General features: G+C 41.8%; 2 protein-coding genes across 2 annotated transcripts in view; one reads left to right on the plus strand and one right to left on the minus strand.

The window, feature by feature from the left end:
* Positions 1–7,951, minus strand: part of LOC119404816 (FACT complex subunit SPT16) — a 135,027-nt gene extending 127,076 nt beyond the window's left edge. Inside the window, exons 1-3 of the mRNA XM_037671491.2 lie at positions 7,830–7,951; positions 5,921–6,022; positions 1,158–1,322 (exon numbers count right to left, since the gene is read on the minus strand). Coding sequence (XP_037527419.1) covers positions 1,158–1,322; positions 5,921–6,022; positions 7,830–7,898 — 336 coding nt within the window. The 5' untranslated portion in view covers positions 7,899–7,951. The remainder of the gene's footprint in view (positions 1–1,157; positions 1,323–5,920; positions 6,023–7,829) is intronic.
* A 227-nt stretch (positions 7,952–8,178) lies between these two features.
* The window catches only part of LOC119404826 (sodium/hydrogen exchanger 8), a 44,098-nt gene continuing 38,656 nt past the window's right edge, over positions 8,179–13,620 (plus strand). The window contains exons 1-3 of the mRNA XM_049418536.1: positions 8,179–8,745; positions 11,070–11,233; positions 13,020–13,100. Of these exons, the coding sequence (XP_049274493.1) occupies positions 8,537–8,745; positions 11,070–11,233; positions 13,020–13,100 (454 nt within the window). The 5' untranslated portion in view covers positions 8,179–8,536. The remainder of the gene's footprint in view (positions 8,746–11,069; positions 11,234–13,019; positions 13,101–13,620) is intronic.

A 13,620-nucleotide genomic window follows, 5' to 3' on the forward strand; every position in this document is an offset into this window, starting at 1 on the left:
GGTTGAAGCAGAGATAAAACGACCCGGCCGTCACCGTCGCGCCAAGGGCACATGCGATAACATCGCTCCGCGTGCAAGGCCTGTCGTCGCTTGCTTACCAGTTATTTCGTCGGGCAAGGGACCATAAGGGGCGCCGTTGAGACGGGGACGGTCGCGAGCGCTGGCGAACACGCTATCTCGACAGACATCGGTAACAGCTACCCTTTTAAGTGCTGGGCTCTCCACAAGTAAGTGACACAAAATTTTGAAGGCGAGATAACTAGTGGGATAGATTTGTGTGTACACAAACGCATTATCTACGAAATATTAAAGGGCTGATATAACCCATAACACATTTAGGATCAATTTTTAAATTGCGTGTAGCGCATCTGTACGCGAAATGTCCCACCTTGCGTCACCGTGATGCATGGGGCGCGCAATGCACTGGACGCACGGGGCAAAGCTGGATTTCCGGGAGATTTTGCTATGACCCGTACAACCGGGAGAAACGTTCAAAATCCGGGAGTCTCCCGAGTAATCCGGGAGACTTGGCAGGTATGTTATTTTACCATTAGCTCATGTCTGTGGTCTCTTCCTTGACAATAGCGCATAGAAATGGCAAAAGTAAGTTGTGTCTCCCAATCAGGACACCATGTCGCAAAGGGATATAAAGGACAATTAAAATTACAAGGCAAGCTAGTTCGAAGCCAAGTTGCTATGACTCAGTGAAAATTTAGAGAATAGTTATGCACGGCTTCTTGCAAAACATAAATACAATAATGCTGATGCCACATGATCAGTTCATACGAACTTCTAGCATTGGCTTGTGCTGTGTGGATACAGCCACACGTCATGAAGCAAGCACAAAATTGAGCTGTACTCTCGCAATGATGCGTCACTACAATAATGTTTTTAAGATTCATTATGCACGAGATATAAATTATCAAGTAATTGCTTGCGAGAGCTATGGATGCGATGTGAAGTGAATGGCAAAAGCAGCACAGCATGAAGTTGAGCTCTTAAAGCTCAACCACAATTGTCTTAATTTGCACTCAGCAAGGGCCACATCTGAAATTTTGCACCTGTGAATCATAAGGACATAACAGAGATGTAGCTTGGTACCCTCTATACAAGCACTCAACCAAATTCAACTATGCTGGAAGATATATATAACTTACCTTATCCCGAACAAGAAGGGTTATAGGTGGTGCTTGAGCCTCGTTCTCTTTGCCAGACTCCAACTGCTTGAGAAATTCAACTTTCTTCTTGCTGGCCAGAAAGTAGATAGCAGACTCGCAAAGCACCATGATGGTGTCTGTCAGCTCGTACCCAAACAGCCATGTCTGGGACATGGGAAAGATTACGTGAGGTCTTGCAGCATTTATTCAACTTCTGCTTTGCAAATATAGCCACTTTCGGCTAAAAGGGACACCGAAGTGAATTTCAGTTTTAAATGTATATTTCAGACTTTATTGCAGAGGTCCCCAATGCACCATGCTGACAGAATTTGGAGTTTTTATTTATAAAACATGGCGAAGAGACAACTATGAATTACAGCAAGACACGAGTCAACAAACGTGGATGGTTGACACAAGGCTCCGTACAATTATTTTTCACTTCATTTCTGTACAAAATATTCTCGTGCCTTATCTATCTGCTATACTTCAGAATGGAGAATACAAAGGTGAAGACGCAGCGGCAGCACAATGATCAATGTCATCCAAAGCTCTTGTCTCGGCTACTATCAGTGCATTATTTTGAAACTCAAGATGTAACCCTGTATAGCAGGTTGACTCTAAACATGTGGGTGCCTTGATGCCAGCACTGCCCACAGCTTTTCAGAGTACCGTAAAATCCCAAGCAAGCATCCCCCCTCAGAAAGTTGAAATTACTGGCAAGGAGGAAGGGGCGGGAGGGGGGCGCTTTCCTGGAACGGCACCAAAATTCATGATGGCAGCGGCAAAGTTTTCCCGCCCGAAAAAAACAGAGTGCATTTAGACTTTTTCGACAGTCCTCTCGTTCATGGCACGGTGCATTACGACAGCTCACAAACACAAGAACCACCGTGGCAACGTGATCAGACTGCAGGAAGCACGGCATAGAGCACCTCTGATGATGAGCAAACGCAACAGTCATCATAGGTGCCATATTGGAATACAGTTCTTGAAGGCTTGTGCTCACGGGGCCTTGAAAATCATCATGGGCGTTTTGTGCTAGGATCATTATGCGGGAAAAACAGCAACCAAAATTTGATGAAAAATTTCAGGCGCAGGCGCTTAGAGATTTTCAGGTTGCTAAGCAGGACTGGATGGTATTCAACAAGCGGGCCAGTGTTCCATGGACGCAGTGCATGATTGGGGTGCGAAGTAGTAGGGAGGGAGGCACTTTCCCGGAACTGTGCAGAAATTTGAAATTAGCAGTGAAATTGGAGGGGGGCGCTTACTCCGAATTTTACAGTAACGAGATCCTTTGAGCAGACTTTTGCTGCAACACTATGCCAAGTTGCTGCAAGCTTTTTTTGGCACCAGCATATTCAATTTTCAATTTCATAGTGACACAGAAAAACATTATTTGAAAGCCAGAGACAATTAAGAAATCCAAGGCAGAATATACCACTTTGCAGTTACTAATGCAACTACTAAGACATCGGGTTAAGACAATATTACAAAGCCGCAGCAAAACTTGGCATACAAGGCTACATTTTGTTGAGGTCACAAGACCTCCCAAATTACTAAGTGAAATTGTCTTAATAGCCCGCCATGCACACAACTTATTGATGGGTTACAATTTCAACGTGGCAGAACTTTTTGGCTCAGAATGCAGCAAAAGTCATGTATGTGATTGTGCCAACAAAAGTGTGAAACTTGTTTTCAAATGATGTGACAGTGCAAAATTGAAGCCGTGAATTTTCTAGGAAAGCGGTGCAAGAAAATAAAAAAAAAACAAGAGACTAGGTAACAAGGGCAAACACACAAGTGCACTTGTCCTTTTTACCTCGTCTCTCATTTTTTATTTTTCGTGGCACCACTTTCCTAGAAATGATCCATGCACCAACTAGCCCGGGAACACATTTTAATGAAACCATGACCCTCAATTGTGCAGTGACCAGCCATGTATTAGTTGGCGCCATAATACCGTACTACTCGGTGTACTGCAGGCAGAAGGCAACGGAGCCAAAACATACCATAACCAAGCGAATGAGATCATGGTTGCAAAAGATTTGTCCTGCCTCAATCATGATGCATATACCATAGTCTATGTATGTGTTACAGAAATATGGTGAAGTTACAGCATATAAATTAACTGGTAAGGAGTACTACTACAGTTTGTCACACAAAATTGAAGCGGCAGGCCCCAGTTGACCTCGTTTATCCGTACAATCTGATAATTTATTTAGGACAACTTAGAGTTATTATTCTACCTCTCATATCTTCAAGAATTCTCAAGTAATCCCCATGAAAATACTGCCACACAAGGGTTGACAATTATTTTTAAAAGTGCCAAAGAGTTATACATGAATAACATGTGAGCAAGATTTGGTCAGTGAATCTGGCCCACGTTTTATTCATTTAGTTAATGCAAATGCAACTGTTTATGCAGACGACAGATTTTTCAAAGCCATTAAGGTTGCGACATGCCTCATAGAGCCAATGTATTAGGATATCTGAAACTGTTCTCTATCCGATTTTTGGCACCATGAAGCCACCGTGGCTACCAGGTTCATTATCTCACAGCCTTGAACCAGCACTCTCGTGCATTGATCCACTTTCAGGGGTAGCAGTTCCCAAAACTCAGCTTTGCCGCACTGCAAAAATTGTTACAGTCAATCATGCATAGCGTATTATGGTGAAGCATACCAATGATGGAAAGGGCATGATGTCACAGATCACAGCATGTGTTCTTTAATTGTACATGTGGCTATCTACTGTCTCCTGTCACGGTACATTAAAACCTTGTTATTATGTAGTTGCAATGAATCCTCAACCATGATGACGTAGACTAACGTGTCCACTGACTGTTACCGACCACAACCACCCTGTAAAAAAGTTTAACTGCACCTTTTAACTTGCAGTGTGAACAATGTCACAATATGCAGCAAGATATCCTGTGTTTTCAGCAAATGCAGAGTGGTCAACCAATTAGTGTGACTTCGGCACAAGTGCGTCTATCCTTGCGCACAAGTGCGTCTATGAGTAAGCATCGGAAATGCACAGAGGCATGACAATGGCCACAAAAGAACGCCAACATCATCACAATGCACATCTTGGATATCTGATCAGTACCACATGAGGCTTAGCACTGTTGGCAGTGGTGTAAGCACACTGCACACTTCCAGCAGGAAACAACAAATGCACTATCATTCACTGCGGCCTCTATGTTCGGGAGACCTTTAAACGTTACTGCTTCCAGAAAAAAGGTGGCTCGCAGTTACTGTACAGCAAGTGTCCTGGCATAGGGATGGAGAAAATTTGGGCTCTGTGCTGCATACAAATAGCTAGCAACAATCAGTGCCCTGCTGCAGCATGCAGGAGGCATGAAACAACAGACTAGGGATCAATTTCGCTTAGAAAACAGCTGCCTAAACTAAATGCATCCACATTTACTAGGGAATGCCAGCCGAGTTGTCCACTCTGCCACTATATCAGCCACCTGTATTCTCTGTCGTAGTTTCAAAATGCTAGTTCATAGTGTTACGATAATATGGCCATGCGAGAGAGCCGAAATTCTTTTCCCCGCTAAGTTTTAAAAAAAAGCCATGTATTGTAGTGCATAATTTAGGCAATGTTAGCTACATTTTTCTTCTTTTGGTAGTGGCAGCGCACATCAGAACATACAAATTTAAACTTGGTGGTGGGTGCCTACTTGTGCCACATTTCCAGCAAGTACATATTCAATAATCTTGCAGCAAAAGTAGAGACTCCTAATAAGTGCATGCATGCATTTAAGAGCCATCTTGGGCATAGCGATGGTGATGCAACTCCTTGAGAAATGCAAAAAGTACCAATTTTATCGGACTACCCGTTTTTTTTTTTTGGATGATTTCCCACTCATGAAAGAGTCCAAAAAGCTACATATAACCTGTACTAGTTTGACACCATGTAAACCTATAGGCAAATTTAGTAGTTTAAGTCGCTTGAGTAAACATCAGGAAGGGATTCTGCTTTTAACCCTTTGAGGGTCAATGACAAATATACAGTGTACAGTGATGCGTCCAAGTCAAATTGTTGATACCATATACAGTAGACTCATTAAACAGAACCTGAAGGGACTAGGAAAATTTGTTCCATTTAACAGGAGTTCCATTTACTGAGTGCAGAATACAAGTACGAAACCAATCATATTAGAGGCAGTTGTTCCATTTAAGCAGCAACTCCCTTTAAGAGATTTACGTTTACTGCGAGTCTACTGTACTTACGATGCCATTTGTACACTGAAATATTGCGTCAATTTTTCTTTTTTTGCCCAGCAAGTACTGACCCCCCCCCCTAACCATGGGGATATAGATTCTTTTTCTAGTGCTGTAGTCTTCAATTTTACTTCCACTATTTGTTTACACTGGCACCTCTGCTACTGCTCACACATACATGCACGTGCAGATGTTAGTTTGCAATGATGACTTTTTAGTTTATAATCTCTTTAAAGGCGACTACTTTATAGTTGCTCGTTTATCGCTCACGGGGGCGTGATTACAAATGTTCTCAGGAAGATGCTGGCACCTACAAACAATGCAGCCGTGCCTGTGTTCCTTTCTAAAGCCTCTTGATTATCTCTCGGTGATAAGGTGAAGGAGAACTGGGAGGTTCTCCCATTCAGGGGGTAACACCCCCTGAGTGGGGACCTTTAAGGAAATAAAACTGAAGTGCTTAGATCTCTTTTTTTTTTTTATGGGTGCACCATCACACTCTTCTTGCATGCACTAACTTACACTATGTAACCTTACCTGTATAGCTGTGGACTTGCTGTACACAATCTCTTCATCAACGCCAACAGCAGAAACAAGCGCATCCATTTTACCCAATGAGGCATAATTCTCATCAGGTTTCTGCACATAAAATGAAACAAGTGAGCTGATTTTTGTTGTACACAGTGTGCCAAAACAGATTATAAACAAGTTAATCTGAAGAGTTGCACCTTTGCCACAGCATAACGTGACAGGTAGTCATAGGATAAAATGGAAAAGGGATGCCTGTCAACATATTCAAATGAACCGTTGAATAAATATGCAAAGTGTTACACACCCAACTCAAAACTGATGCTAGCTTAAAATGCAAACTTCTATAAACTACACAGGCTCAAGTTGGATGCCTTACACATAGCACACTGCATAATAACACCAGCCATTCAGAGCCATTTCTATGTAGTCGTAGACCAGCAAACTTGTGACATTTTTTTTTTCTTTTTACAGAGAGCACACAAGTGCTCAGTGTGCTGCCTCACTTTAGTGAAACACAACACACTGAACTTAGAGTGTGTGGGGTGTCAAGCTTAACAGACTTGGAACTCGTACATCCAAGTATTTTTCCATTTTTTGATATGCGAATATCGACCGCTGAGTGTCAGCACTTTGTGACAGTATAATCTGCAACAGTACACACACGTGCAACGCAGCACTAGCCAGTGTGAGTATCGTCTGCGACACTGTTCGAAGCACGACACACGCCCTGCCAGGGTTTACCTGTTTGCGAAAAGCCACAGTGAGAGAAAGTTTGTCTATTTATTAGCATGACCAGAACGTGTGCATGCACCAGGAAATAATGTTATGAAAAGTAAGTTATGAGCAAGTGCAAGGTATTGCCATACAATAAGCAGAAGCGATGACTGCAAATACTTTGTAGCTGCGTGGTGGAGCTTCGCGAGAAGCAAAAGGCTGGACGTGTGCGCTCCTGAAGCAAACAGCGTACCAGACGCCATTCGAAATGGAAACCGCTTTGCGCGGTTGCGCATATTGTCCCCGATATGCCGTGCATCCGGCGATTTCGTTGCCAAAATCGCAAGGGTGTATACATGTGGTCGAAGCAATCATACCACATCGACTCCACGCATACCAGTTATGAAAATGACTTCGTCTTTCAACCTTGATAGGTCGTTCATGCGATAAGCGACCTAGCAGGTAAGTAGTCCTGCCCCAACATTGACGACAGATCTATGTGCATCTGCGGAACATGTATTTTCAAGGAGTGGTGTTTGTAGACCGGTCGAGGACAGAAGACATTGCGCAGTAGAGCGCGAGAGCGGAGTACTCGACCAATCATTTCTTTTTCTTTTTTTTTCACGCGTATATTAACACGCTAGTATAAAAAATCACTACGTTTCTATCAGCGAAGAAAATGCGTTGGGAGATTGGGCGGATGTCACTCGGCAGTACGCTACGCTACAACAATGACGCTAGTACAAAGATACGCTGTTACGCTGTGCCGATATATGAACATTTTCATGACACACGTTCACAATGAAATGCTGCCATAACATTCGTGGCCAAACGACGCAACATTCCCAAGTCCTGGGAAGCTTTCTTCCTGTAGCCATCGAACACGAAGGTTTACACCATGGATTAACACACCGTCAAAAGGTGACTGCACGTGTCCCAACTTGACACCCTACCTTGCCAAGCTCATTACCAAACACCAGGCTCGCACTTTCGGCAAGAACGACAGCCTGTTTGCGTTAAGAGCTTCTATAATACAAGTTATAAAATTATCTGGGTGAGTGCTACGCTTATGCAGCTCCCATTACTTGGGGCAGTAACGGACATGTAACAATGTACCCGGCTCATTCACAACGCAATATAGCAAATAAGACTTCAGAAGACACTGCGTGCGCAGAGTAGCAATACATAAATGTATGCGTACCTTCCATGCAGCGTACAAACGTCGTATCCGCCGGTAAAAGGTGTCTTTATTCACAGTTAAATTTGCCATTTCCAGTGTACAATCACCAGCAAATGGCGGGCTACACTTCTCGGTTGCGAATGGCGCGAGAATGAAAATGGTGCTTCTGCCACTGGTGGCGCTAGTTGAGACAATAATTTGACAGCGTAATAAAATTTTGTTTCTTCCAAAATATTTCAAATAATTCAACGTTTATTTATTATTTATTAGGAATGTTCAGTTTTACAAATAATAAATGCCAGAGGAATTTTTTTAATCACTAGGCACCGTTCCGAACCCAAGCCGAGCCCAAGCCAAGCTGAGCCGATTCCATGCGGTGTTCGCAGACGCTTCGTGGTGTCCCTTGCTTTTGCCGCAGTACTTTTTGCCGAAGCTCTAGGAACGGTTAAAAGGAACAAGTGACAGCTGCTGGAGCGGCGGCCGAGTTTCTCGTTATCGTTCATATTATACATCACGTTCGCTCTCCGTGACCTGTCCTTGTTCCTCACGCCATCCTACAAAGCTGCCACTGATGGACCGATGTGCGTCCTGTGTCGGTGCTTCTCAAGCTGCTTCAGATTTTCTACTGTTCACGATGTGAAAGGCTCACCTGAAGTGCTAATTATGGGTTGAATCCAAGCACTGAAACATCTTGAAAGCAAAAGAGAAAGCCACAAGAAAAACATAACATGTTTGACTTCAATCGTCCAAGAGATGCGTGGCTTCATTTGACACCCAGTGTGATGACTCCTCGAAAAATTGTGATTACTGTTCTAGTCTTGCTATGGCTTGCATCCGTCTGCGAGTCAGCGTTTGTAAAATCTACACGGACATCAAGCCAGGCGTCAGCTGTGCAGCTATCCAGCAACAGTTCCTCGAATGCAGTGACCAACAACGCGTAAGCTAATCTTACTGTGGGCGTGAAGACTCGCTTGCGCTGCGTGCTTGACTCCAAGCATGCAGCGAGTTTTGTTTTAGTTTAATTTATTGTCTTGCGTTTTAGTACAACTGCAAAACGTAAGGTAAGGCTGAGGAAAGCGTAAACATCTTTGTGACTGTTGTCATCACATTTGCTGAGCACGATGTCGCAGTTCGATTACAAGCTGCATTTGAATAGAGGCGAATGCAAAAACGCTCATTTGCTTAGGTATAGGTGCACGTAAAAACCGCAGATGGTCAGTATTAAACCGGTGTCTCCCTTTGCGGCGTGCCGCATTATCGAGTCGCGGTTTCTGTGAATCAATTTATTCGTTCCAAAGTACACATTGCATACTAGGTCAAAATATTAAAGCTATTATATGCAGCTTGATTAGGCCCTAGCAACCGTGGCGAGGCAGTAGTACTAACATGCCGTAAAGGATAACGAAATGTTGAACAATTTACCAAGTAATGTGGTATTTACACATTAGTGAACATTTATAAAGACCACCCCGCTATGGTAGCCTAGCACGTAAGGTGTCGCGCTGCTAAGCTCGAGGGTGCGGGTTCGATTCTCGGCCACGGCGGTCTCATTTCGATGGGAGCGAATTGCAAACACCCGTGCGCTTAGATGTTAGGTGAACGTTAAAGAACCCCAGGTGGTCGAAATTAAGTTGAAGTCCCCCACCAAACCCCAGCAATTGTTGTTATATATACTGACCTTCATAAAACCTTCAATGGTGAATAAAAGGCCGTGTAAAAAAAATAATGGAATTCATTCAAAATACTATGCTTACACAACAGTTCGTTTCAATGCAATGTCTTTATTTTCTTGACTAGTCAAGAGGCCCAGCCAGTTAATGTGCAAAACAATTTTAGTAAACCAAAATGTATAACAAACAAATCCGAACTCAGTAAAGTATGTGAGGTAAAAAAAAAGGAAGAGAAAAATGAAGCATTGTCAAAAGAATTGCTGGTGAACACATTATTGTCTTAGTTGATGCAGTGTTAGTTGATGCAGTGTCTTAGTTGATGCAATGGTCAGTGTTATTATACTTCTTTAATATAAAATTTTAGATTCTTGGGCTTTCATGGCACCTAAAGATCCAGAATTTAATTAATTTTCAATTCAGCATAACATTTAACCTAAGGAACATTAATGCCAGCCTGTGCATGCAGGTCAGCGTATGACTTTTATAATGGACTTCACTAGCGATAGAAATGTGCTTCACTTGCAGCAGCAGTTTGTGATTATGTATCATCATAGCATTTAGCATTAGAGTGGCTCTGCATTTGATCACTCTACTTATTACATAGAGCACGAGTTTATTTATTTTTGCATCTGTTTTATGTTTATTTTGCATACATGATCAACTTTTGCAAAAATGCGAGAGTACAGGCTTGTGATCAAATGATGGGTTGCAAGTGTTACATCCACTTTGCATTTACATAGTTATCTTGTTACAGTGTGTATGTCTGTGTGAAGTTAAAAGCCGGTTAGTTTTCAGAAGGGCTAGTGATTGCATAATCGACTACAGTCTTCTTTGTCCACTCAGTGTTTAGATGCTATGTTTCGGACAGTCATAATGCAAATATTTGGCATGTCTAATTTTAGTTTCAATCATAATTGTGTACCTATTGCAGAATAAAGAAAGGGGCAAGACATATGCTGTTTATTGCCAATTTCTCCAGTTTGCGTTGCTCAGCTCAGTGGCACAGGTTCAATTCGTGGCCCCATTTCGACAAGGGCGAAATCCAAAGAACACCCGTGTGCTTATTATGTGCACATTAAAGAACCCCGGGTGGTCAAAAATAATCCGGAGTCCCCCACTACGGCATGCCTCATAATCATATCATGGTTTTGGCACGCAAAACCCCAGCAGTGGTTATTATTAATTTCTCTAGTCAATATTTTGTGCATTTATATTTTCAACCAGGGGATGAGCTGACAGCCTTTGTATATATTTCAGACCTAGCCTGTCGTTAGTATCTTCCAGGGTTGAAACTGAGCTAGTTGAAATGTGTGCATAATTGAATTCAGCAGATGGCGGCCTTTTTACCATTCTCTGCTATCTTTTACTCCCCATCCCACCCGTGCTCCCTAATGTTTTGCAGAATTTGGTATCTTTCCTAACCTCGAATCACTATCTAGCTCCAAGGTGCTCTGATTAAGTTTTGGTGCGTACGATTTACCCTTGTTGTAGCCTACCCGCTAGTAAACTGTTTCAGAGAACCTTTGAAGCCTTGTAGTGTATGTGTTGGCTCACATGCGTAACCAAATTTTTGTTTTTTATTTAACTTCAGAACAATGGCCGTATCCAATGGAACGGACAGCAATGTTTCGACAGTTGCTGTGACAACATCAGTTCTTCCTGCCCAGCCAGCAGACCCTGTTCTTCCACAGAAGGAATCTGCTGAAGAAGAGCATCACTCCAGCATGACTATATTTTTTGCACTCAGTGTTATAGGTGAGTTAGTGCAGGACTTCACCTATGCAGTATGAATGGTTCATTTCTGTTTATAGCGTACCTCTGGGCTATGCACAGCTGTGCACACCAGTCATACAACAGACGCGTACATGCACATTTTGCATAGTAAAAGAATGGCAGCTTCGCACTAGTGGTGCCAAGCCTGAAGGAAGAGCGGTGCTGGGTGGCCTTCCTTGTTTCTCTCCATATTTTCCCTTTCATTCTTCTCTTTCTCTCTGTTTCTTGTACCTGTTGCTTTCTATTTCTTTCTTTCTATCTCTGTCTATTTCTTTCTCGCTCTTTCTATCTTTATCTCACCTTCTTCACTTTCTTTCTCGCTCTCTTTGTTTTATTTATTTTCTCTTCCTTTCTCTTTCAGTCTTGCTCTGTTTTTTTCTGTCGCTTTTTCATGTCTGTTTCTTTCTCTTTCTATGTCTTTCTGTGCCTTTCTATCTTTTTATGTCCATTCCCTTTCTTTGACTTTCTCTTTCTTTAAATTGCTTTCTTGCTCACTTTCTCTTTCTTTCTCTCTTTCTTTCTCCATTTTCTCTTTCTTTCTATTTCTTTCTCTCTCTCTTTCACGTGTTTCACGTGCTCGACTTCGCCATGAAGAGTTTTTGTTTAACGCTTGCACGTGCTGTACTCAGTAGTGAGGCTTGCCAAATTCCTGTGGTGCATACTCACCTGTGGTTTTCTGTGGAAACCTAAGTTTTTACAGCCGGCTTAAACAGCTCCGCTGTTAAATACCCTTTCCTGTGTGTTTCCTAGGGAAATTCAGGTTAATCAGCATGACGGGTAAATCATTTTTGTTGTGACCTTCAATCATTGTGAATTCGGTCTAGATTTTTTAACAAAGGTGAAACATGGATTAGCGATTAATTGTCATATTCACAAATTTACATTATCTGTAGACATCTCTTTGAATGCAGTCAGTGTGAAAAAGCACCACACGCAGGACTATTTAGGTACTGCTATGCATCAGTAGTACTCTTCTGTAATCCCGTCAATGAGGAATTTGCTGTGCAATACGTCCTCTGTCAAGTGTCTTCTTTTTGATGCCAAGCCTTACTGTTTAATTTCTGGTGCTCAGGATTGCAAAGGGGAATTAATGAAGTGCTGTGGCCACGTCGGCATAGCAGTGCCATCTGCCTTCAGGGGTTGAGGTGAAGTGTCAAATGTAAAATATTTAAAGGTACAGTAGCAACACCTAATAGTTGTTCCTACTGTCCGAAGTGAATATTGGAATGATAAAGAGCAAATTTTAGCTGATTTCTGATAATGAAAAGAGGCAATTACTTTGAACTTCCCCATAAAAAAAATTAAAATATGGTGTGGCCAACTTTATTAAGTTTTTCTACATGAGAACTCACTTATGCTACCTCTTCATGCAGTTTTGAAAGCGCTATCTGAAAGATGGTGTCCTCATTATACAAGTCTCTGTCTTAGTGCAGTCAGCTCTTCTAGGCATGACCTCAAAGAATGCAGAGAACATATATAGGAGACAATGTTTGTTTCAACAAATTGACTTACTACGCAATAGTTCTGCAGCCTCTTCAGTCATTTTCTATACAGCTATGATTAATATCCAGCCATGCAAAAATGTCAAGTTTTTCAGAAAGTGGATGCAACGATCTAAACTTGTTCACTCTTTTGCCTTTGGTGTCCTTTTTAGAATTAATGTCCAGTGGTAGCAGTATGTAGTTACCTACCTTTTGAGCAGTGCAAAAAAAAATAAAACATTACTTTTGCTTAACTGACAAACTAAAATTTCAACTTTCTTTTTCAGCGGTGTGCATATTGATGATTCACTTTTTGATCCAGGCCAACTTCGAGTTCCTTCCAGAAAGTGTTGTTGTTGTACTCATTGGTAAGCACCTGATCACAGAGATTGCATCATACAAAAAGTTCAAAATTCAGGACAAAGCATATTCTGGCATTGGTATTTGCTCATAACAGAAAATTAACATGGCCATACATCTGCACTTTTATCAAAGCATTTGTGTTTTTTTTGTACCATTTTGCATAGCACAATTGTACAAGCTACTGTTATTACGGTATGTACTAACTTAGCAAACGTAATTTGAGAGAGATCACATTTCATGATGTATTTTTATGCATGACATATTTTCTAACGAGCATTTAAGTTGCCTGTTAAACAAGCTTCAATTGTGGAGATCTGTATTTTGTCAAGGTTTCTTCTTTTAATCCTTTCCTACCCTATTCAGAAGGAAAAACATATTCATTGCTATTTACCATGATTTCACACACTGCTGTTAATGATGGCCATCCGTCCTGAATTATGGGACTGAAAATGTGCCATTCTAGAAGCTAATTCCCATCTTTTATTAAAGTTCTTTAAGGCTCATAGCCATTTTACATATTGCAAA

This window comes from Rhipicephalus sanguineus, chromosome 1 (genome assembly GCF_013339695.2).
Source record: "Rhipicephalus sanguineus isolate Rsan-2018 chromosome 1, BIME_Rsan_1.4, whole genome shotgun sequence".
Classification (NCBI taxonomy): Eukaryota; Metazoa; Arthropoda; class Arachnida; order Ixodida; family Ixodidae; genus Rhipicephalus; species Rhipicephalus sanguineus.